Below are 22744 nucleotides of genomic sequence, written 5' to 3'. Positions count from 1 at the left end.
TGAAGCTTCATTGGGCAAGTGGGGTGGTGATGTCATGGTGATTAATAAGGAAATTAAGAATAATGAACATAATATGTGGAGGCGAGAGAGGGTTTGCACTGTTCGACACAATTTTTGATGTTAATCGTGTGGACAAAAAATAAGGAACGAACAGTACTTTTGGTGTACTAGGGTTTGTGGATTAACATAAATAATGGAGTTTCGAGAAACTGCATTATTAGAGAGAAAGGCGTCATAAGTATCAAATTACAGAGAGGTTTACGGATCTTAGTGACAACAAGAAACTAGATGATCGATTTCGACGAGGAGGTAACTGTCATAAACCTAGTTGCTTTTATTATCTCATATTTGTATATTGCAAACTGAGAAGCATAGGTAGTAAGAATAGGAATTTTAGAATCATATTAGCAGAGTATGGAAGAAATACAGAGCTTATATCCGTCATTTGTTGTATCAGCTGAAACTTTTGATTTGTTGGGAGACCCGTAAAGAAGGGGGTAGGATCGGTGAACAAGATTAACTTATTATGGTCTACGATATATGAATATCGTATAGTGACATGTGTATGCCCTATTACTTATGATGAGTCAAATGTATTAAATTTTTGCGGCTTTCTCTTCATTGCAGGTAATGGAGACTCCTATACTCGTTTTAGTTAGGGACTGGAACTATTCTGCTGATGGAGGGTAGAAGTTCTTCGTAGAAACCACCTTTCCAGCCCAATGCATTATGGTTTCGGATGAGATGAGGTACAACACCTTCAAAACACGAATTGAGAACGAATTTGAGAAAGATGTTGAAGGAATCTTACGTCGAATTACATACTGCCCACCCACCGAAATGTCAATACTTTCTGCTGGGAGGACTCCTCCAGTGTCCATAACAACTGACACAGGCCTAAAAACTTTCTTCAAAGTCAGAGCCACAACGAAACCTATGAATCTCTTCGCTACATTGGAAGGTGGGTATCGCACAGAACAACTTAGCCCACTCCAGAATGGAAATGGAAGTGGTGAAGGAATTATTCACCTTGACGACGGAACGCCTTCTGTAGGCAGTGTAGAGGTTGCTGCCTCCACATTTCAGACTGACGTAGACCATCATTTCAGGAATGAGAGAAGAACACCGTCCGTGAGAGACTCTGAAGAAGCAGTTGTTGAAAGAAGTTATGCTATAGACCTCAACAACATTTATGATACGGAGGTGCAAGCTCAACTGAAGGTGATGGAAGAATTGGCAAGCGACGCACATGGTTTGAATAGTAATAAAGGAAAAGAAAATGTCGCCTGTGAAGAGGTTCAAAGAGGCATTGCAGAATGGGAAGATTATGAGACATGGGATGAACAAGACTATGATTACGATTTCTGGAATGCAGTCGTTAACAGGGAATGTAGGCAATTGTGATTGGGTGATGGAATGGATGAAGGGGAAACATCAAATGCAATGAGAATGACAATTCTCGATGAGGGTGTGCCTGAAGATTTAGGAACAGAAGAGGAGGTTGGTGTATTCATTGGAAACGTTTTCCCTGCTAGAGTACAACCAACTGATGAGCTTGTTATAGATACAACATCGTTGAATAGAGAGGATGTAGAAGATCCTGAGATTCGGTTGAGCCTTGCAAACATCTATAATGAAATAATTGCAGCTGATGTTGTCCCATCACACGACTGTGCTCCTTGTTATGAGGATGAGTTCATAGAGACACAAGAACTCCCTAATGGTTTTTATGATCCCAACAACGATGCCATATTCATTGGGAGGATATTCAGAAATAAATCAGAGATGCAAACTTCGATTGCTATATATGCAATCAAATGATTCTTCACTTACCGCCAAGTAAGATCAGATAGGGAGCGGCTTATTGTTCGGTGTGTTGATGCAAATTGCCCATGGATAGTATATGGCAGAACTGCCAGTGGAACTTCGGAAAACATGATAGTGAGGACAGGGACACTCACACATACATGTGACATCACAACAAGGTCTCAATATGGCAAGAAGGCAACTTGTAAAGTAATAGCTGAAGTCTTGAAATCAAAGTATGCGAATGGGAAACTTGGACCGAGAGCTGTTGACATCCCTGATATAGTACTGGATGAGCTACGCGTTTCAATAAGTTACATGAAAGCATGGCATTCAAAGGAGAGGGCTGTATTAGCCGCTAGAGGGAGCCCATAAGATGGTTACAAGCTGCTTATGGTTTATTTGCACCTTCTCAAACAAACAAATACTGGTACGGTTTGGGATGTTGTGAGTAGGAGAGTAGGTGCGTCGAAAAACAAGTTTAAGTACTTGTTCTTTGCTCTTGGCGCCTGCATTCACGCAGCAAAGTTTATGAGGAAAGTTTTGATTATCGATGCAACGACTATAAAAGCAAAGTTTCGTGGATGTTTGCTAACCGCTATCTTTCAAGATGGAAATTTCCAGATAATGCCTTTGGGTTTTGCAGTCGTTGACTCTGAGAACGAACAAGCATGGACATGGTTTTTCAAAAAACTTATGTCCATAGTTCCAGACGCAGATGACTTGGTATTTGTCTCCGACAAGCACAACTCAATCTACACATCATTAAGGAAAGTCTATCCTCTCGCGAAGCATGGCGCTTGCTCCATTCATCTTTATTGAAATGTCAAAAGTAGATATAGTAGACAGAAAGGACTCACATATTTGGTGGCAAAGGCGGCGTGTGCTTACACAGTTGGCGAGTTCAGGCAAAAGTTTGATGAAATCGAGAGGAGAAGTCCTTTGTGTGCGAACTATCTAAGAGGAATAGGGATCTCACACTGGTCACGAGTGTATTTCCAGGGTAAACGATACAACATTATGAGCAGCAACATTGCCGAGAGTCTTAACGCTGCAATGGCTAAAGCTTTGGAGTTCCCTATTGTTTCAATGGTAGAAACAATACGAATGATGTTAATGAGATGGTTCTACTGTAGACGTTCAAAAGCTAACAAGCATCTCGGTCCTGTCACACCTGAGGTTGAGGAATTACTTCTCAAACATCTATCTGATTCAGCTGGCTTAAGTGTGTCACCAGCCAGCGCAGACATATACCAAGTTAGTAACAGCCATGGTATCTTGTTTACTGTTGATCTAGACAGGAAGACCTGCACCTGCAAAGTCTTTGAAACACTTGGAATTCCGTGTTCCCACGCATTGGCGGCTGCAAGGGTTAATGGGATTCCAATACCACGTCTAGTTGAAGAGAACTACAAGTCTGATTTATGGAGAAACACTTATAGTGTTGTCGTCATGTTGGTTCCTGATGTTGCTGACCACGACATTCCAGAGGACATGCTCAATCCAAATGGAGTTCCCCCGGAAACAAATGCAGGGCCAGGACGCCCAAGGAAGAGGAGGATCCCTTCAAATGGCGAGGAACGGGTAATTAAACAAATTTCTATCTTAAAAATTTGAACTCTAAGGTTTTTACTAATTAAAGGATGTGGTTCCATCTATGTTTTATTGTTGAAGGCAATAAAGAGAAGGAAGATCGGACCAAGCAGGTGCAGGAGGTGTTATGGGACAGGCCATAACAGGGCTACTTGTAGGAACCCTATACCATAGGTTTGTGTACTATTAATCTTTGTCATCAGCAACATAGAAAGCTCAATAAGTAATGCATTGAATGTGAAATGTCTGAGCAAGGTGTGGGAGAAAGTAGTGGGATGAAGGAAGTGGTACATTTTTTTATGTAAATAGAAGACATCATGTATGTCTGGGATAAGATGCAGTAGAATGAGCAGCACAGAAATATCACCTTTTGCAATGTACATAAGAAGCTGCACGAAAGTGGGATTTGCAACCGGGGAGAAGCTGGTTTTTCAGAAATTCAAAACTAAATTTGAATGTTGTATATAAACCTACGTTGCAAACTATAATCCTCTGTTGTGTAATGTGGGTGTGAACGATCTTAAAAACCATCGTGAAGGTAAGGATGGTCAGTCAATGTAACATATTATCATGGATGTAAGGATGGTCACTCAATGTAACATAATGAAATGATGGTTAATGTATGTGACGTATTATCATCGCCTGGACCTCATTTGACTAACAAGGATTGCAGCTGGAACTGAACATGTATATTAAGAATTGGAGAAACATTACATAAATACTAACATCCAACTATTAATACAAACTTGGTAGAAGAGAATCGACATAACTCATAAGATTAGAAAATGCAGAATTCGCACAGTCCATATACCAACCACGGGCATTTAACAGATAGAGCGAATGATGAAAGAGTACCAGAACGCGAAACACTGTTGACAAACATTATCAGCGGCACAATTGATATAAGTGCAATGAGGGATATCTTCTAGCGGGTAACAGTGGGTTTGCAAGTAAAGACCAGAAGCAGAAGGACCAAGTCGCACTATTTGTTGGATGACCATGTCTGCAAGGACGACAGCTTGTTCCCAATGAGTTACCATTTCCCAAATATGCGCTATTGTGGAGATTCCAGTATGATAATCACCCGCGCAAATACGAAACACGTTGCAAACAAAAGTTGCGTAGACAGAATTAGTGGCCGAGAAAGTCAACATCGCAAACGCATTCTCGTCAGGGCCGTCTTGACATAGGATACGTAAAGCCTCAAGCTGATTTGCAGTAACATTTCCTTCAGCCACGCATCTACTGAAAAAGGGACGATAAATTGAGTCCATCTTTGCCATCGAACTGTTAAGCATGAACTCTGAAAGATCAACGGACTGCAAGACAAGGGGCGAGAAGGCAAATGAGTTGGTGTCCTTTGAAGCAGCTATTAAAGGACCAAGGGACCTAAAGCCGTACTTGCCAACATAGATGAAAATATGAACAAGTAACTCATTTGGTAGGTGACCCATTAGGCGAAACTGAGTTATGATATTCGGAGGACTAAAATTGGTACACATATAAGAATAATTTATAGAGGAACAGATATGGCCTTAAATTAGGTTAGTTGATACAGGGGACATAGTGGATAGAATTTAGCTAAGCTGTAAATGGTTAAGAACGTTATTGATATGACAACGCTGCTAACAGGTGGTGCATCAATTAAATATGAATTAGCTGTCCATCATATCAAATTACCAGCTTCCATTAAATATTACAGAGTGTGTTCGCAATTTAATAAATGGCTACACAGAGGTAAATGAGATGACATTATTACATATGTGTAGAGGTCCATTAATATCGTCTGTAGTAGATGAATTTAGTCGACGACAGTTAATGAAAGCGTTGGAATAGGATGTCTTCTGTATGTCAAATTGGATAAGTATTAAAGGAGATGAATAAACAATTAAAATTAAAGAATACACACCTTAAGAATGATATTATTAAACCCTAAGGGGAGATCATTAAACCCTAAGGGGGGGGGGGGATCACTAAACCCTAAGGGGGATCATTAAACCCTAAGGTGGGGGGGGATCACTAAACCCTAACTTTTGGAATACTAAACCCAAACATTTGACAGCGTAGAACTCTCTGCAATAAAACAGAGGTGGAGTTCGAGAACATGTTAAATAGAAGCAGTTTGAAATCAGGATTGGTAAACCCTAAGTAAGGGGTCAATAAACCCTAATATTGAAAGACTAAACCCTAACATTTGAAAGCGAAGAACCGTATTGAATATAACAGAGGTCGGGGTTTGAAAGATATTGATGACATAAAACAAGAAACAAACATCATATGTACGTAGAAACCATTACATTTATATTATACAGCACACGATGAGAATAAACAACCAAAGATAAAAAAACGAACATATTACATCATTGCAGTTTAGCAACGCCATGAACGAAAAATTGAAACAACATATTTGTACATGAAAACTTTATCTCATTATGAGACCATAAAAACTAGAATATATCATTGAACTTGATGATAAGCCAGTAGAGAAAACAATTAACACATCTTGTCTGCAAGTTGCAATTGATTCCAACACAAGCGGGTATACTCTCAAGGATGAGGAGGTTTGAAAATAATCGTTTTTGAACAGGCCGAAACATGAGCAGGTGGTGGTAGACGACATTACCAATAGCCTCTAGTTGCACAATATTGCCAAGACGAGCGTAGAAGTCGTAAATTGTTGCAAAGCCTTCAGACGGAAACTGAGCAAATATAAGGAACATACCTCTTGCAAAAGTACCGTGGTCTGACTCCGGCACGACATAGAAGAGCATTCCAATAGCATGGATTACATCCCCATATTGGGATGCAATACGGAGACTCTCCAGGTAAGTCGCCACTAGGTTCTCCTCAAGAATGCATTTTAAGAAAAATGCCCGAAATGGAGAGCCTTCATTGACTAGGTCAGTGTTGTTGAAGAACTCATGCAAGGGGAGAGAACGAAGTACGTCGGCTGAGAGAGCAAGCTTGCTTTGCTTTTTTGCAACTAATAACAACAGCGCAAGTGAGGTGAAACTTGTAGATGCAACCCGTTTGTATATTTCGACAACGACATCATCAAGGAGATTATCCATTATGAAAAACTGTAACAAAATCTGAGCGAGCTACATAATAAACACAACAATAACTTCTTTTTTGTAGTCGAAAAAGTCATAAATGAAATATTTATGTAAAGTGGGTGAGTGGTGGTTGTTAACCAGCAACTTAATATACGTTAATATGATTAGACAATTACCGAATTAAGTACATGAATATATTAAACAGAGTTGTGCCTTTGTAACCAAAAATCCAAAGCCCTACAAAACAGATGACAACGTGAAAGATGAAAGACAAATGAAAGTAACATGTCGCAACGACGGTAGAAATAAGTGTAATAGACAATTTATAAATTACAGAATAAGTGACAATATTACAAGAGGATCGAAAGACATTTAACATGTATAATGGCAGTTTCATAGAACGACTCATGAATAGAAGATTACAGACACACCTTAGCAATAAACTCTTCATATACATCGATAGCATATTGCATACGGAACATGTTAACCATCTCATTCGTTATATCTCCCATCTCATTCGTCGAGAATTCGTTAGAGTGCATCTCAAGAAATTTCATAACAAACGCTCCACAATCTCCAGTTCGAGTGTTTTGCGCAAGGCCTCAAACGCGGCAATAGGTGAACTCTGAATCATGTACATGACTCATATCATTTACTTTGCAAGATGCCTTAATGAGGTGAGGCAACCTTTTCACCACTGGCTCCATATAAGAGGCAACATCTTCTGCAGATGTAAACTTCATATATGGTTCAAGGATGTCTATGTGCCATTTTTTCAAGCATATGACCAAACCAACCCAATGTCGATTTCCCCAGTTCATTGGGACATAAACTGTCATAACATCTTTGAACTAGGAGGTTTTCTCCTTACGATCCCCTACAGTACCTTCTATGTAGCTAGAAAGTACAGGGTGCCAATCATATGAAGATGATGAAGATGAGTGAATGAATTTACGATATTGTGCAGTCAAAAGCTGGGTAAGTAAACTGTCCAAGACAACAACTTTTCTTCCGGCTAGGTGGGAGCCTCTTTCTCACCAAAAGGGACAAAGCATCATGTCCAAATGCTGAGTGACGTATAAAAATAGTAACTATGTCAATAGAACTTGAACAGAAATGCAAACACAGCCCATAATTGCAGTGGGTAGGAAATAGAGGCTTAATGTATGGAAGGAAGAGTAAATTCAAAATATGTGTAGAGAAAAATATTGATATTGACACATATAGGAATTCCGTTTGGTAATTAAGGACATTTAGTGGTGTACAAGGGAAGTATGCAGTATGAGGTACCAACAATATAGAAAACTTACAGTTTTGAATAGCCAGTTTTTTGTTGTGTAAATTTCTTCAAAGAAATTGCTTCCAACTTCACATCCATCAAGATCGTAACACCTATAAGATGAAAGAATTTAGTGGGACCCTATGCAAATTAGTAGCAGTAGTACACGCTTGAGGAGAGGGAGTCGTTGTGACTAACGGCTTGCAGTATGCCTTAAGCATTTGTTTAAACTTATGAATAAGTTTTTGAGAAATTTGACGGAAAGGAATGTAACCGCCAGCAGCTCCTCGAGAGAGTTTCGATTGCTTGGGGGCTGAAATCAAGTTATGGTTAACATTTGAAACCCTACTTCTCTTACCTCTACACTCCATGAAAGGGTTACAGAGTTTAGGGGCTCTTTCGGTTGGCAGTTCAGACAGCTTTGAAAGGGGAAGTTGCAGAGAAAGGTTGTTCACAGTCGTTGATGTAGATGGAGACATTACATGGCTAACTTGACCCTACGTATGTTGGGGAAAAGTCAGAAATTGACATAGCAGAAGGTGAGAAGACATGAACATGACAATTATAAGACGATAGTTGTACAACATCATGCAATTACCTGAGGAGCAGTTTCAGGTGTTAAGAGATTGTTATTGACCATCTGATCTTGCTGGGTTTGTTCAGAAGTAACTTCAGTAACAATCCTTTCCTAGAAAACACAATAAGTAACGACCATAAGCAATATTATGCATACAACAAGCAGTTGGGAAAATATTTTCAATCCCTGCAACTGCACATTATGAAGAACAGTAAAATTGGTCCTCATACACACCATTGAAAATGAACTACACCCATCAACCTTAACAGAATTATCATCAACATAACCTACTGTGTCCTACATGTAGGGTTACAGGTAAAAGTTTGATGGCACTATACATACAGAGTTGTTTTATAAAGGGTCAGACTTACGCACCTGAAGTAGCGTAGATGCAACATCTTCTCCCATTGTTTGTAAACAAGGGTGAGAAACAGTTAAAACCTTATCAGCAACATTGACATCCTCCTGATGAGGAAAACATATAATTACTACATAAATGTGGGTACCTAATACATATAGAGGCAATAGATATAAGAGATCACCTTATCCAGGATGGCCGATGTCTTTACATTATTGGGAACACTTTTATGAACCACATAACCTTGATAAGTTAGGGAAGCTTCAGCTTGAGGTAGAATGTGAGGTTGTTAAAGAGGAAGACCATCATTATCAGAAGTATGAACCGATTTAGTGGATCGGGTTAAGTGAACAATTTCTTTGCCACCAACCGATCCCAATTTCGGGGAAGTACATGCCCCACCAATGAAATCACTTATATTGCACGACAGACACTTCCCGGACATAAGAAGCGATTGTAGTTCAGAAATGGTAGCATTTAACTTATGAAAAGAAGACACATATGTCTTCCTCATCCGTTCAACTTCTACCCTCAATTTGGCAATATCGGAGGACGTCCTTTATGTCGAGCTGTCATACTTGACATCATTTGAATTAGCAGTGTTGTCTAGGCAAATCAAGCACCCACAATTACAGCCATTGTGATTTTTGTCCTTGCATATGCACAACTTAGGAAGGGACTCATCGCCTCCACGCCAATCAGCCTTTGAAAATTTATAGCCTTTCTTTATCAAGCTTACCATATGCGCAACTTGCTCATCGCCTTCATAATCCACATCCACAGATTCTCTACACCTTTTACTTGAGGAGAATAACATTTGATGAACGTTAAGCTGCAATAATATCCAATTAGAAGTTACATTAATTCATAATATAGAGGAAACCATATATAAAACGCCCCAATACTAACCTTTTTATCATGCTCAAGTTCAACAATGTTCCTTGTGTGAAATGTCTTCAACTTCGGCAATTCTGTGAGTCCCTTCTCGTAAAAAGTTTGTCCATCATGAAAGGATGGTACATACCTCAGTAGTAGTGGAATTGACTGAAACAGCATAAGTTGGATAGCTATTGGGAATCCATGGAGCACCAATGAAGGTTGTTTCAATTTGTTAATATGGTTGTATTGCCATTGAACTTTGTTCCCCACTTTGATCATCCGAATTGTCCGTTCAAATGCATGTCGTTCCCAAGGATAAGAAAAAAAGAAATCTAAGTTTCTTACCATTTCAACAATAGGGAATGAAGGTCTTATTGGCTGAGTCCCACAAATTAACACCCCTTCAACAATTACAATAAGTGCAAGGCGTATTTTCTTCCAGCCTGGCATAGTTGGTTCTGCCTTCAGCTTCTTTACAATATCCTCAATACTAACTTATGTTTGACGGCCAATAAGGGTATACCAATATGGGGACTCATTCTCGCCATGGGTTTGCGCATCACTTAGTGTATCCTTATCCGGATAAGAACCACAGGGTAAACCTATAATTTCTTGGAACTCGGTCAAGGAGAATCTCAGTGGATATCCCCCATATGTAAACTAGATTTCATGAGAATTCGTCATAACGATTTGCCCACAGAGAAAGTTGTGCAGAAGTTTGCCAGACAATGAACAACGACGTACAAGGAGATGAAATAAGGAGCTGAAGGGAAAGTTTTTTAGCTGCTTAAGCTCTTTAGTCCCATCCAAGATAGATAAAATGTCAAGAAGATACTGTGGTTTGGAGTACGAGTTCACCCTGCCGTCAGTTGGATACCTATCAGTTGAAAAGAAACGCTTTGGCAACATTTCTGTATGTATATCCTCCTCGTCACCTTCAATACAAAACATTTACCGTTAGGGAAGGTGTAAATTATATTTTCCCTTGTATATAAAACTATTGCAGTCCGAAACCTTAAGAAGATGAGTGAGATACATAATGACTTCTACCCCATTCAGCAAAGTCATCTAAAACTCCTGCTGAACCACTACTGCTACCAGACGTTGCGTTGCCACTGCTACTGGGACCTATCGGCATAGTAGAAATGAAAATATTATGACAATATATTAGGTCAGTAAATATACAAAATGAGAAGTTCATGTAGAGAAAATGACTAAACGATAAACAAGTAGAAGAACATGACCCAACTAACTAGATGACAGAATAAATAATTAGAAAATAAAATATGTTTCGGCGAGGTATATAATGTGTATCTTGTACAACAAACAAGAGATAGAAATCTATTATGAATGTTATAGTGAACAACATCCGTAACAAAATCTTGGAGGAAGAAATCAATTAGTAACCCAGACTGTAGTAGATAATGATCGGTCTTACAGAACTAAATTCTTCATTAGCCAAACAGAAGCATAGATAACATCGATTTATGTACCTGCAACCGGAGGAAGAGAGCCTTCACTACTTGACATAACTGATGTAATTTCGTACAAATAGAGTGAGAGACAGTTAATTTAAGTTGCGGTAAGAATCGATGAATAGAAATGGCAGACGACAGTCATGAATTATATTATTAAAACAGAATATAACTTGAGATTGACATCTTCCTCGGAGATTCAGTGCCATTAAGTCTCTGATTTCGCAACCTACCAACCGACTTTGACGGCGGAGGACAGATTGTCCTTCCAATACGGATTTCTTCTCCCAATCTACTAGTAGCAGGAGTAGAACCTTGAAGACCTCTTCTACTTCTTGTATTGACCATGTGAACGAGTTTAATAAACCAGTAATAGATCGAGCATGAAATTTCAGACCACGGATAAGCGGTCGTAATGCAGGTGCGAAGAGTAGGCGATTAGAATAGTAAACCCTCAATTAGAAATAAAATATTTTAAAAATCAGCGTTACGTTTGTGGTAGGGCAAATGAGAATGACGTCAGTTGAAGAAAGGTAAAATGGTCCTCAGAAAATGAGAGAGTGCCTGTTTTCGTAAGCAGATGCGAAAATGCCTAAATCCGAAGTTATCCGTAAGACAAATACTTTTTTTTTAATTAACTCTTTACATAAATCTGCAAAACGAAAATATAATCTTTCCTTTTCCTCGATAATAAATAAATATCCTTTGTCGAAACAGGAAAATACCTGAAAAGATTTAAGTTAAGGGCCTTAAGGCGAAGGTGGGTTTTAATACCTGCATTATACACATCTACGTTGCATTCTCAAATTGAGTCGAACGAGATTGATGCAACATCAGGAAAAAACACCACAAGACCTTCAATCATCGGCAATGAAGATGGCTCTTCCCTCTGCTGCATCGAATACTCAATACTTGTTCTACAGTAATTCATCGGAAAACCCTACGGTCTCCACGAATCTGTGTTTGTCGTCTTGTGAAAACTCTAAGAAGAGGAACCCTGATGATTCAGCCATGGTTTCTTGGACACCAAGCGAAAACAGATTAACTAAAGAAGAAAGAAAGATTAAGCAATTGAGGGACCTCACGATCACGAATGAAGAAAGGGCAAAGGACGAATGGTACGGTGTGTCAACAGAACTGGCACTATTCAAAGATCCGTGGATCATCAAGAAGGTATTAACCCCTAGCGATCTTGGCCAGCTTAGCGGTCTTCTTCTTCACACTGTCCCCATTGAGGACCACATCATCAAATATCTCAACAAGGGTGACAAGATTAACGTGCAGGAAGGGTTAGGAATCACGGTCGATGTGTATGACCACGACACTGACTCTACGTACGAGCTGCTTCTAAAGAGATGGACCACGTTGCATAGTTATGTTTTAAACGGTGGATGGCGTATGTATTTTGTCCGTAGGAGAGGTTTGAGACAAGGAGACGAAATTGGATTATTTTGGGATCGTTTTGCTTCGAGGCTCCACTTTCGTGTGCTTTCTCGTGCAGCTACATAAGTTTTTGTAGATCAGAAGAAGAACCCTAACTAGTGGAGCAATGAGGGGAGGGAGGGAGAGAGAGACGTCGAGAGAGATTCTTCTTCTTCTTTCGTGTTCTTAGAGCTTCTCCAACTAGGATGTTATTTTGAGGTTTTTAAATTTTTTAAGAATATATTTTGTATTTTTTTAAAATAAGAACTTGTGAAAGAGTAATTAAAATTTTGCTTCTCCAATGGTGAAGCTTGTATTGGAGTTCTTAATTTTGAAAAAAAAATATTTTGAGAGAGAGAGGGTTGAGTTGAGAGAAGCCTCTTCTCTTGTTAACAACGCAAGGATAAGCTTTTGAACCAACGAGATTCTGTTTAATCACCACACCCAATGCTCTCCTATTCTGTCTCTTCATCTCTATTCCAACTTTTCTGCTTCTCGTATCATCATCAAACGAAGAAAAATCTGTGCACTATGTTCTCTCTGTCTGATGCAATTGATTGAATCAGGAGGAGTCGAATAGATCCACCTGCAAGATCAGTGATCACATTTTTAATGAGTTGAGATAAATGGATTATACACCAATCACAAGAACTCAGATGCATTAGTAGATATCACTATGAAGTAGTCAATACATTTCTTATAGTTTTTGAGCTACTTACCAAATTATGTCCAGGGAATAAGACTCTCGAGCAATGAGCCATATCAAATGCATCCCAAGGGAAGGGGAGGCGTTGCGTAGAGATTATGCGAAGAATCGCAGGAATCCCACTTTCAAGAGCAAACTGAACCGGAGCTTCATGGTTATCTCTTGGAGCAAGAGAGAGTGATAGAATGCCACACGGTCCAAAAGATCACCACCCCAGCTAGCAACCTACATAAGAAACCACAAAACATTATAAACCAGAACAGGTTAGAGAGTTCGAGTAGTTGGAAGAGAGACTAAATACTTACTACCGTAGAGAACTTGGCTTGTATAGGTACATACCATTGTGGGCTGACTAATGTGAGACTTGTGAGTATATGACGTCAAATTGCATATAAGGCTAAGATGAATAATAGTAATGTAAAGAAGGTTCTTACTCTTTCCAACACTCTGGAGAGCGCTGATAGGCTGCCAAAGAGCAGAGAATGTAATACCAATGCTAAATAGATGGACTGTGTTTCCAGCCATCCACATCATGAAACCCATCATCATCGAATTCTTAAATGGAGATTGCACTACTTCCCACGCTTTCTGCTCATTAATCCATAAACAAAAACATATCAGTTTAAAAAAAAACTTCATCCACATCAAACCCCAATCTCGATCAGCTAAAGCAAGAATTTTTTCCTTTTCTAATTTCACCAAGTCACCTAATTTACATAGTGAAAGACACGGTCTTATATAAATTCTATAACAATCACCTAATTTATAACTATTGTTATAAATTCTATAACAATACATTAAAAAAAAAAAAAAAAACATCATCCTGAATTCGAAATCATTACTGAATCATCCTGAATTCGAAATCATCAAACCATAAAACCCAATTAGACAACACACAAAATCCCCAGTAGTAGCCAAAAATAAAAATCAACTCAATTCACTGTAAATTTTCTAAATTGAAACTTGGAATCATGTTCAATATAAGAAAAATCCAATACCATCATATTTTACAAGAATCCAGACATGCAAATGATGTTTCTGCTATGCTCAATAATTTTCATTACCATTATATTTTTCAAAATACATAAGAGAGGGAAGAACAGCAACACACCTCCGTCTCCACCGGGACTTCCGTTGATCCAAAACCTTCATCAGCTTGGCCGCCACACTCACCGATCACTATGCTCTCTCAGCCACCGTTACGGTGCTCCTTCACTTTGGTCGGATTAGCACCTTAACTAAACAGTAATTCAAACCCTAATTCCCAAAATCAAACTGATGGTCGATCTATGTGTTTGCCTTGCAGATATATATTATCGGAAAAGAGAGAGAGAATAAGAAAAAAAAAGAATTGGTATAATTTTTTTTTTAAGTATCAAAACGCTGACACGTATCAATAAGATAAGAGGCCTGGTAAGAGCTCCTGTTGGAGAAGCTCTTACATTCGCATAATTTTCTCAACATGGATCAATTTTAATACAACTTTTATTATTATTTTAAAATTTATTTTCTTTCCGATGTAATGTAGAGCACTCCCATTGGTCATACAAAGTGACGGTCTGTAGAAAAATGAGAAATTAAAAAAAAAAAAGAAAAAAGAAAATTTATTTTGCAAACAGTATTGATCCGTGTTTTTGCCGAGATGATTTTAGAACCTTGGAGACATCTTATGTGTCACCATGACATTGGCCAGTGAGAGTATATTTTTATTTTCTTTTTTTTCTTTGCAAAAACATATCTTCGCCTTTCGCCTATATCTGAATACAACACAAAAACTATATCCTTTTCTAATGAATCAATTCTGATAAATCGATTCGTAACGTGTAGTGAGATACTCTCAGAAGTGTAAATTCACTTCAGATGGACTATCGGATTTTCGCATGTTCTTAAAAGAAATAGATCATCGACATCGTCTCGTTCGTGTTGTTGTTAGCCGATGAGGAGTGTCGTTGTTGCTCTCCGCCATTACCGTCGGGTATCGCTTCTCCGGGTAAGTGAACTTATCTTCTTCCTTATAGATCTTCTATTTGACTGCTAGTTTTGGTTTTATTCGGTATAGAAATTGTTGGTGTGGATGATCTTAGTGGTTAAATTTCTGAATTTTATGTTTCGAGAGTCCACTTGATTGACGTTATGGTATGTCATCTTGTCTTTTGTATACTTACTACTTTGTTTCTGCTGAAAGGAATTTGAAAACAAAGCTACATTCTTTAGCACAAAAATCTCAGTACATTAAATAGACTTGTTTTTTTTTATTAAGTTTCTGTTGAGATTGTTAGTACTGATTCAATTCTGGGTTGATGATGGTTTGGTTCTAAACCGGAAATTAAAGAGTTGGTTTGGTGGCTATCTCTGGTTTGGGAAATTGTTGATTAAACCAGAGAGAAGGAGATTAGAGTAAAGTCTCTAACTGCAGTTGCGGGTTTGCTAATATAACTGAAACGTCGCGTTTCTTACGTTTAGTCTTCTTCTTCGATCTTATTGTTATCGATCTCTTCATCTTTTGTTATCGAAAAAAAGAAAAGAGAGTTTGTTAGAGAGAGAGATCCACCATTGTTGTAAAGCTCGGTTCTGAGCTGTAACCTTTTCTCATAGTGAATTTTGCCGGATTGTTTCGGCCCTAAACGTAGGTGTAATCACATCGATTGCACTAAACTGGGTTAACAATTGCCTCGTGTTCTAGTTCTTTACTTTTACAAGATTCTTGAGCAAAGTTCGATTAGATTTAGAGAAGTGTTCCGAGTTGCTTACAGGTGTGAATCATAACAAAGTGGTATCAGAGCGTAGGTTCTTCTCTTAGATCAAATTGATGGCGGTGGCAACGGCACGAGTTGAGATTAAGATGTTCAATGGTGATAGCGACTTCTCACTATGGAAGATTCGGATTTTGGCTCAGCTTGGGGTTTTTGGTTTAAAGAACATTCTCACCGATTTCACGCTGACCAAGACAGTTCCGTTAACAAAGGAAGAAGAAAAGAAGATTGCTTCTGAAGAATCATCAGACTCTTCGTCATTACAGACTAAAGAGGTACCATATCTAATCAAGATTGATCAATCGCAACAAGCTTTGACGTTAATCATAAATCATGTTGGGGACAAGGTTCTGCGTAAGGTAAATCATGCTCAGACTATAGATCAGAATGTAGACGATTTCTTGAAGATTGTTGCAGAGTTGGGGAGCTTGGAGATTCAGGTTTCTGAAGAGGTTCAAGCGATATTGCTGTTAAATTGCTTGCCAGCCAGCTACATTCAGCTTAAGCATACGCTTAAATATGGTAACAAGAGTTTGTCTGTTCAGGATGTGATATCCTCAGCTAAGTCTCTGGAGAGAGAGCTGGCTGAGTCGAAAGAGTCTGAGAGAGGTTCATCTGCAGCGTTGTACACTACTGAAAGAGGAAGACCTCAGACTAGAGGCCAACTAAATCGTTCGAAGGAAAAAGATAGAAGCAGGTCAAACTCCAAAACAAAAGTCACTTGTTGGTTCTGCAAGAATGAAGGGCATGTTAAGAAGGACTATTATGCCAAGAAGCAAAAGCTTGAAAGTGAAGGTCAGAATGAAGCTGGAGTTATAACAGAAAAGCTGGTATTCTCGGAGGCTCTGAGTGTCAACAATCAGTTGTTCAAAGACTTGTGGATTCTAGATTCAGGGTGTACATCTCACATGAAATCTATGAGGGATTGGTTTTGTAGTTTTCAAGAAAATGGAGAAACAACTATTCTGCTGGGAGATAATCGAGCTGTGGTATCACAGGGAATAGGTTCAATTCGTGTTAATACGAATGGAGGTTCAATAAAGGTGTTGAACAACGTTAATTATGTTCCAGACTTGAGGAGGAATTTGATTTCAACGGGTACTCTTGACAAACTGGGATATAAGCATGAAGGTGGAGACGACAAAGTGAGATATTTCAAGAATAAGAAAACAGCTTTGTCAGGAAGCTTGAACAATGGTCTGTATATTTTGAATGGTAAGACTGTTATCAGCGATAATTGCAACACTGAGAATGTGAAAGACAGCACCGTGTTGTGGCATAACAGGCTTGGACATTTGAGTCTTAACAGTATGAAAGTGTTAACCGAGAAAGGACTATTGCAGAAGAAAGAACCAACTTGGAGTTTTGTGAGCATTGCGTATGGGAAAGTCCAAGAAGTTGAGTTTCAATGTGGGTAGACACGATACTGAGGATGCATTGGGATATGTTCATGCAGATTTGTGGGGTTCACCGAATGTGACACTGTCACTCTCAGGTTAGCAGTATTTCTTATCTATCATTGATGATAAGACTCGTAAGGTTTGGCTCATGTTTCTCAAGACAAAGGATGAGACATTCGATCGCTTTTGCGAGTGGAAAGAGTAAGTTGAAAATCAGATTGGTAAAAAGGTAAAAGTCCTCAGAACAGACAATGGATTGGAGTTTTGCAATTTGAAGTTTGATGAATATTGTAAGAAGCATGGTATTGAGAGACATCGAACTTGCACTTATACTCCAGAGCAAAACGGAGTTGCAGAGAGGATGAATCAGACACTTATGGAAAAGGTAAGATGTCTGTTAAATGAGTCTGGGTTAGAAGAACGTTTCTGGGCTGAAGCAGCAGGTACTACTGCCTATCTTGTAAATCGGTCCCCTGCATCTGCTATTGATCACAATGTACCTGAAGAGCTGTGGCTGAATAAGAAGTGTGGTTATAAACACTTGAGAAGATTTGGCTATGTCGCTTATGTGCATCAAGATAAGGGAAAGCTTAAACCTAGACCTTTGAAAGGAGTGTTTCTAGTGCTATCATGAAGCGAAAGAGGACAAGTACAGTAAAGAATGAGATGCGGGTATGGATGAAGAAATAAGTTCATTAAAGAAGAATGAGACCTTTGATGTAGTGGATAGACCTGTAAATAAGAAAGTTATTAGCTGTAGATGGCTCTATAGAAAGAAGCCAGTCATTCCAGGGGTAGAACCTGAGAGGTTTAAGGCCAGATTGGTGGCTAGAGACTTTACACAGAGGATACTGATTGACTATCAAGAGGTGTTTGCACCTATAGTGAAGCACATATCAATTAGAGTTTTAATGTCATTGGTGGTTCAAGATGACTTAGAACTGGAGCAGATGGATGTCAAGACGGCATTTCTGCATGGAGAACTTGATCGACCTATATACATGGAATAACCTGAAGGTTATGAGGTAGATCCAGGAAAAGATCAAGTTTGTTTGTTGAAGAAATCTCTTGATGGTTTAAAACAGGCTCCAAGGCAGTGGAATAAGAAGTTTAATGCATTCATGATGAAACAAGAGTTCAACCGGAGTGAGCATGACTCTTGTGTGTATGCAAAAGAGGTAAATCCTGGTGAAATCATCTACTTGTTACTTTATGTAGATGATATGTTGTTAGCTGCTAAGAGTAAAGAAGAGATAAGTAGGTTGAAAGAAGCTTTGAGCTTAGAGTTTGAGATGAAGGATATGGGATCTGCAAGTAGGATTCTGGGAATTGATATAATTCGTAATCGAGAAGAAGGGGTTCTATATTTGTCTCAGTCTGGTTATTTGGAGAAAGTATTGAGTCAGTTTAACATGAGTAAGGCTCATGAGGTAGAAACTCCGATTGGAACGCACTTCAAGTTGGCATCTGTGAAGAATGACCGAGAGTGTGTTGATTTGGAAAAGGTTCCATATGCAAGTGCCATAGGAAGTATCATGTACTTAATGGTGGGCTCAAGGCCGGACATAGCTCAGGCTATTGGTTTGTTGAGTAGGTTTATGAAGAAACCTGGGAAGATTCATTGGGAAGCAGTGAAGTGGTTGCTGAGGTATCTAAGAGGCTCTAGTGTTTTGAATTTGGTTTTCACGAAAGGGAACAAGCTAGAGATTCAAGGTTTTAGCGACTCCGATTATGCTGGTGATTTAGATCGGAAAAGGTCTACCAATGGTTATGTTTTTACAGTTGGTGGTAATACTGTCAGCTGGAAGTCGAGTTTACAGTCAACTGTGACTTTGTCAAGCACAGAGGCTGAGTATATTGCACTCACATAAGCGGTTAAAGAAGCATTATGGCTCAAAGGGCTTTTGGAGGACATGGGTTATGAACAAGAGAAGGTCACGGTATGGTGTGACTCGCATTCAGCAATATGTCTATCAAAGAATAACACGTTTCATGAGAGAACGAAACATATTGCAACTAAGTACAACTTCATCAGAGACATTGTTGAGTCTAGAGAGGTTGAGGTTCTGAAGATTCATACATCAAGGAATCCTGCGGATTTGCTTACAAAAGGCATTCCAGTTAAGAAGTTTGAGGCAGCTTTAGATTTTCTAAAGCTGATCAAGTGAGGTGAAGTGTCATCTCGGCTGAAGGTTAAATCCAAGTAAGTGCAAGTTCATGGTTAGAGAAAAGGAATTGAATCAAGGTGGAGTGTTGAGATTGTTAGTACTGATTCAATTCTGGGTTGATGATGGTTTGGTTCTAAACCGGAAATTAAAGAGTTGGTTTGGTGGCTATCTCTGGTTTGGGAAATTGTTGATTAAACCAGAGAGAAGGAGATCAGAGTAAAGTCTCTAACTGCAGTGGAGGGTTTGCTAATATAACTGAAACGTTGCGTTTCTTACGTTTAGTCTTCTTCTTCGATCTTATTGTTATCGATCTCTTCATCTTCTGTTATCGAAAAAAAGAAAAGAGAGTTTGTTAGAGAGAGAGATCCACCATTGTTGTAAAGCTCGGTTCTGAGCTGTAACCTTTTCTCATAGTGAATTTTGCCGGATTGATTCGGCCCCAGACGTAGGTGTAATCACATCGATTGCACTGAACTGGGTTAACAATTGCCTCGTGTTCTAGTTCTTTACTTTTACAAGATTCTTGAGCAAAGTTCGATTAGATTTAGAGAAGTGTTCCGAGTTGCTTACAGGTGTGAATCCTAACAGTTTCCTTGGGTTGCTACCATCATATCGCTTTAATCTCTTCGTTTTGTATTTGATAAAACCAAACATGCTAAATGCTGCGTTCAACTTCCACTCAAATAGACTATTGTTCAGTTTAGACAGTAAACTGTTGATATTAACATTTATCTATGTTCTCTAATCTCTCCCATTGGTGTATGCAGGAGATGCTTTCGTTTTTGGTAATCTCTCCGTCGCTTGGGACTGTTCATCTGCTGAAACAAAGCGAAGTCGAGCGGAATCGAAGGGAACAATTGTTTATAAGCGAGGTAAGGGTACACATTCACCATGAGAGCTGACTCTGTTCGTTGTAGAAACCTTATGAGCGGTTTCAAAACCGAATTAGAGATCGATTTGTGAAAATTAGCAGTTGAAGGAGGGAATGTGTTGTGGAGACTTTGATCTTCTTGTGCAATCTGTATCTCTTGAGTGCTCTGTGAACGTTGACCATAGCTGGGAAAAAACCGTTGGCGAAAGGCAGGGGAAGGAGCAACAATTTTAGAAGAAGTGACATGAAGGAGAATCAAACTCATCTGCTCTTCCTTTAAATGTCACAAATAATTTTATATAAATCAATTTTTGTTTTTATTTTTAAGACATCCATACACAAAGTTCACCAATGGAAGATGAAAAGTAATAAAAACTTAATGGGAATATCTAGATTAAACAAGCATTAAATTTAATATTATTTTATAGTAAAGACATTCATTAGGGGATGACTGATGGGAGTGCCCTAAAGGAAGTTCAATAGTGCTTAGCACTAGCCCAATACCGTAATACCCTGAGACACTCGAAAGAACTAAAATGAGAATTCTTCCAAGTATGATAGAAAATTTGGAAGAACAATTAAAGAATACTTGAAAGACTTTTAAAGAGACTTAGAGAACTTATGAAGAACACTCTTTATTGAAACTTTCTTTTTATTTCACTTCTTCAAGTTAATTACAAATGATGGGGTGAGGAGGTATTTATAGTCTCCATGGTTAGCTTACAAAATTTTCTAGATTATTCTACTATTATCTATATCACGTGTGTGGAGTCGAGTGGTCTCACACCGTCGGGGGTGACGATCTTGGTGCGCAACGAGGACGTTGGGATCTGTTAGTTGGGGTGAATTGTGACACCCCGGTATCAGAGACTTGCGGAGAGGTTTAAAAGAATTGATTTGGCCACCTATGTGTCACCAAAGTGCACTTATATTTTCGGACAAAGGTCTTGAGAGAACTCCAGAGTTAAGCGTGCTTGAGCTGGAGTAGTCTTAGGATGGGTGACCTTCCGGGAAGTGACTGTCGGAACTGTGCGAGTGTGGACAAAACATAGGAAAAGATCATGTGGTGATTTGTAGGGACAGTAACAAGTCTTTAAAGTCTTCTGGACGTAGCAAACCGGCCGTCGAATATTGATGGGCTCACGGGCCTAGTGAGGGGAAGTGAGGCCCATTAAGGAAGGTGGACCCATGGACTGGGATTGGACATGAGGCCCACTAAGAGGTGGCAGTCGGGGTGTTACAAATACGTCTAGTCCTGTCCCACCCTTTCACGTCCTAACCCATCCCCTTTCGTCTCGTTTCATCCTGTATCCATCAGAATTTTTTTTTTCTTATGTTCGTTTTCTTTTAAATAATTATTCATTAAACAATATTTACTAAAAGAGATTGGGTAAGAAATTTATTCGGGATACCAAATTTCTCTGTTGAATAATTTTTTTACTTAGTTAAAATTATCCAAAATTATAAAATACCAAATTTTTCAAAGTGCCTCTTCCAAAGTAGTTAATTACATGTCGCATAATCAATTCTTATCCATATTAGTGAAAGCTTGACACTTAAATTTATCTACCTATACTTTTGATTTTGTACTTTTATCTAAGATTTATGTCCCGTTTAAAAAAAATAATTAATATATTGTTTTTCATTATTCGAATATATCCGTTTCAGTTTACACATACTATTTCTCTTCTTAATACAATAAATAAATTTGACTTTTCTCAAAATTTAATTATTGTTTTCTAAAAGTATATATACTTAATTAGTATATAAGATTACTTCAAAAATACACTGGTAAAACATATATTCAATCTAATAATAAACCCTTTTAGGTCATAAAATTTTAATTGTATAATAGTAGTATTTTTTCCATAAAAACTAGTTGGTCACTCTTTTACGGTGTTTTGTCAATACTTTAGTGTATAAGTAGAATACTACAACCGGTACCAAAAATAAACATCATCATCATATTCATTAGCTCAAAAATATACATTTTTTTGTAATCTATCAATAATAATCAAACACAGCCCGTGTTTGTTGAAAATGTTAAAGTAATTTTGTTACAGGGTGTTAAATCTCGTCCAGTCTCATCCCATCTCATCTCATCTCGATCCATCCAGTTAGAAATTTTATGTTCGTTAACCATTCTGTTTTAAATAATTACCAATATAATAATGTTATTAATAAATTTTGGCTAAGAAATTTAGACAAAATACATGTATTCTCCATTTGAATGTTTAATTTATATAGTTAGTATAAATTATCTCAAAAACTCTCAAAATATTTTTAAAAATACCCAGAATTCTCAAAATACTTGTCTCAAGATAATTCTTTATATGTCATATAGTCAACCTTTATTTGAAAATCGTTTTAAGTAAAATGTTTTCAATTATACGAATAACCG

At 38.3% G+C, this 22744-nt stretch overlaps 2 protein-coding genes and 2 long non-coding RNA genes across 4 annotated transcripts; 3 read left to right on the top strand and 1 right to left on the bottom strand.

The window, feature by feature from the left end:
* Positions 2200-3573, top strand: LOC104767984. The gene is made up of 3 exons (XM_010491939.1): positions 2200-2532; positions 2683-3390; positions 3481-3573. The coding sequence occupies exons 1-3, from the start codon at positions 2200-2202 to the stop codon at positions 3571-3573; spliced, it is 1134 nt and encodes a 377-aa protein (XP_010490241.1).
* LOC104767983 (B3 domain-containing protein At2g33720-like) lies at positions 11894-12532 on the top strand. Its single transcript, XM_010491938.1, has one exon. The coding sequence runs from the start codon at positions 11894-11896 to the stop codon at positions 12530-12532; it is 639 nt and encodes a 212-aa protein (XP_010490240.1).
* Positions 12720-14526, bottom strand: LOC104766686. Its single transcript, XR_764098.2, has 4 exons — positions 14263-14526; positions 13457-13739; positions 13165-13376; positions 12720-13031 (listed from the first exon to the last, which is right to left on the bottom strand). It is a non-coding gene; the product is annotated as an uncharacterized LOC104766686 (long non-coding RNA).
* On the top strand, positions 14878-20745 carry LOC109130713. The gene is made up of 2 exons (XR_002036654.1): positions 14878-15141; positions 20240-20745. It is a non-coding gene; the product is annotated as an uncharacterized LOC109130713 (long non-coding RNA).

Source organism: Camelina sativa, chromosome 19, assembly GCF_000633955.1.
Source record: "Camelina sativa cultivar DH55 chromosome 19, Cs, whole genome shotgun sequence".
NCBI lineage: Eukaryota > Viridiplantae > Streptophyta > Magnoliopsida > Brassicales > Brassicaceae > Camelina > Camelina sativa.
Note: the sequence above shows the minus strand (reverse complement) of the source record. Positions and strands in the feature narration are given on the sequence as shown.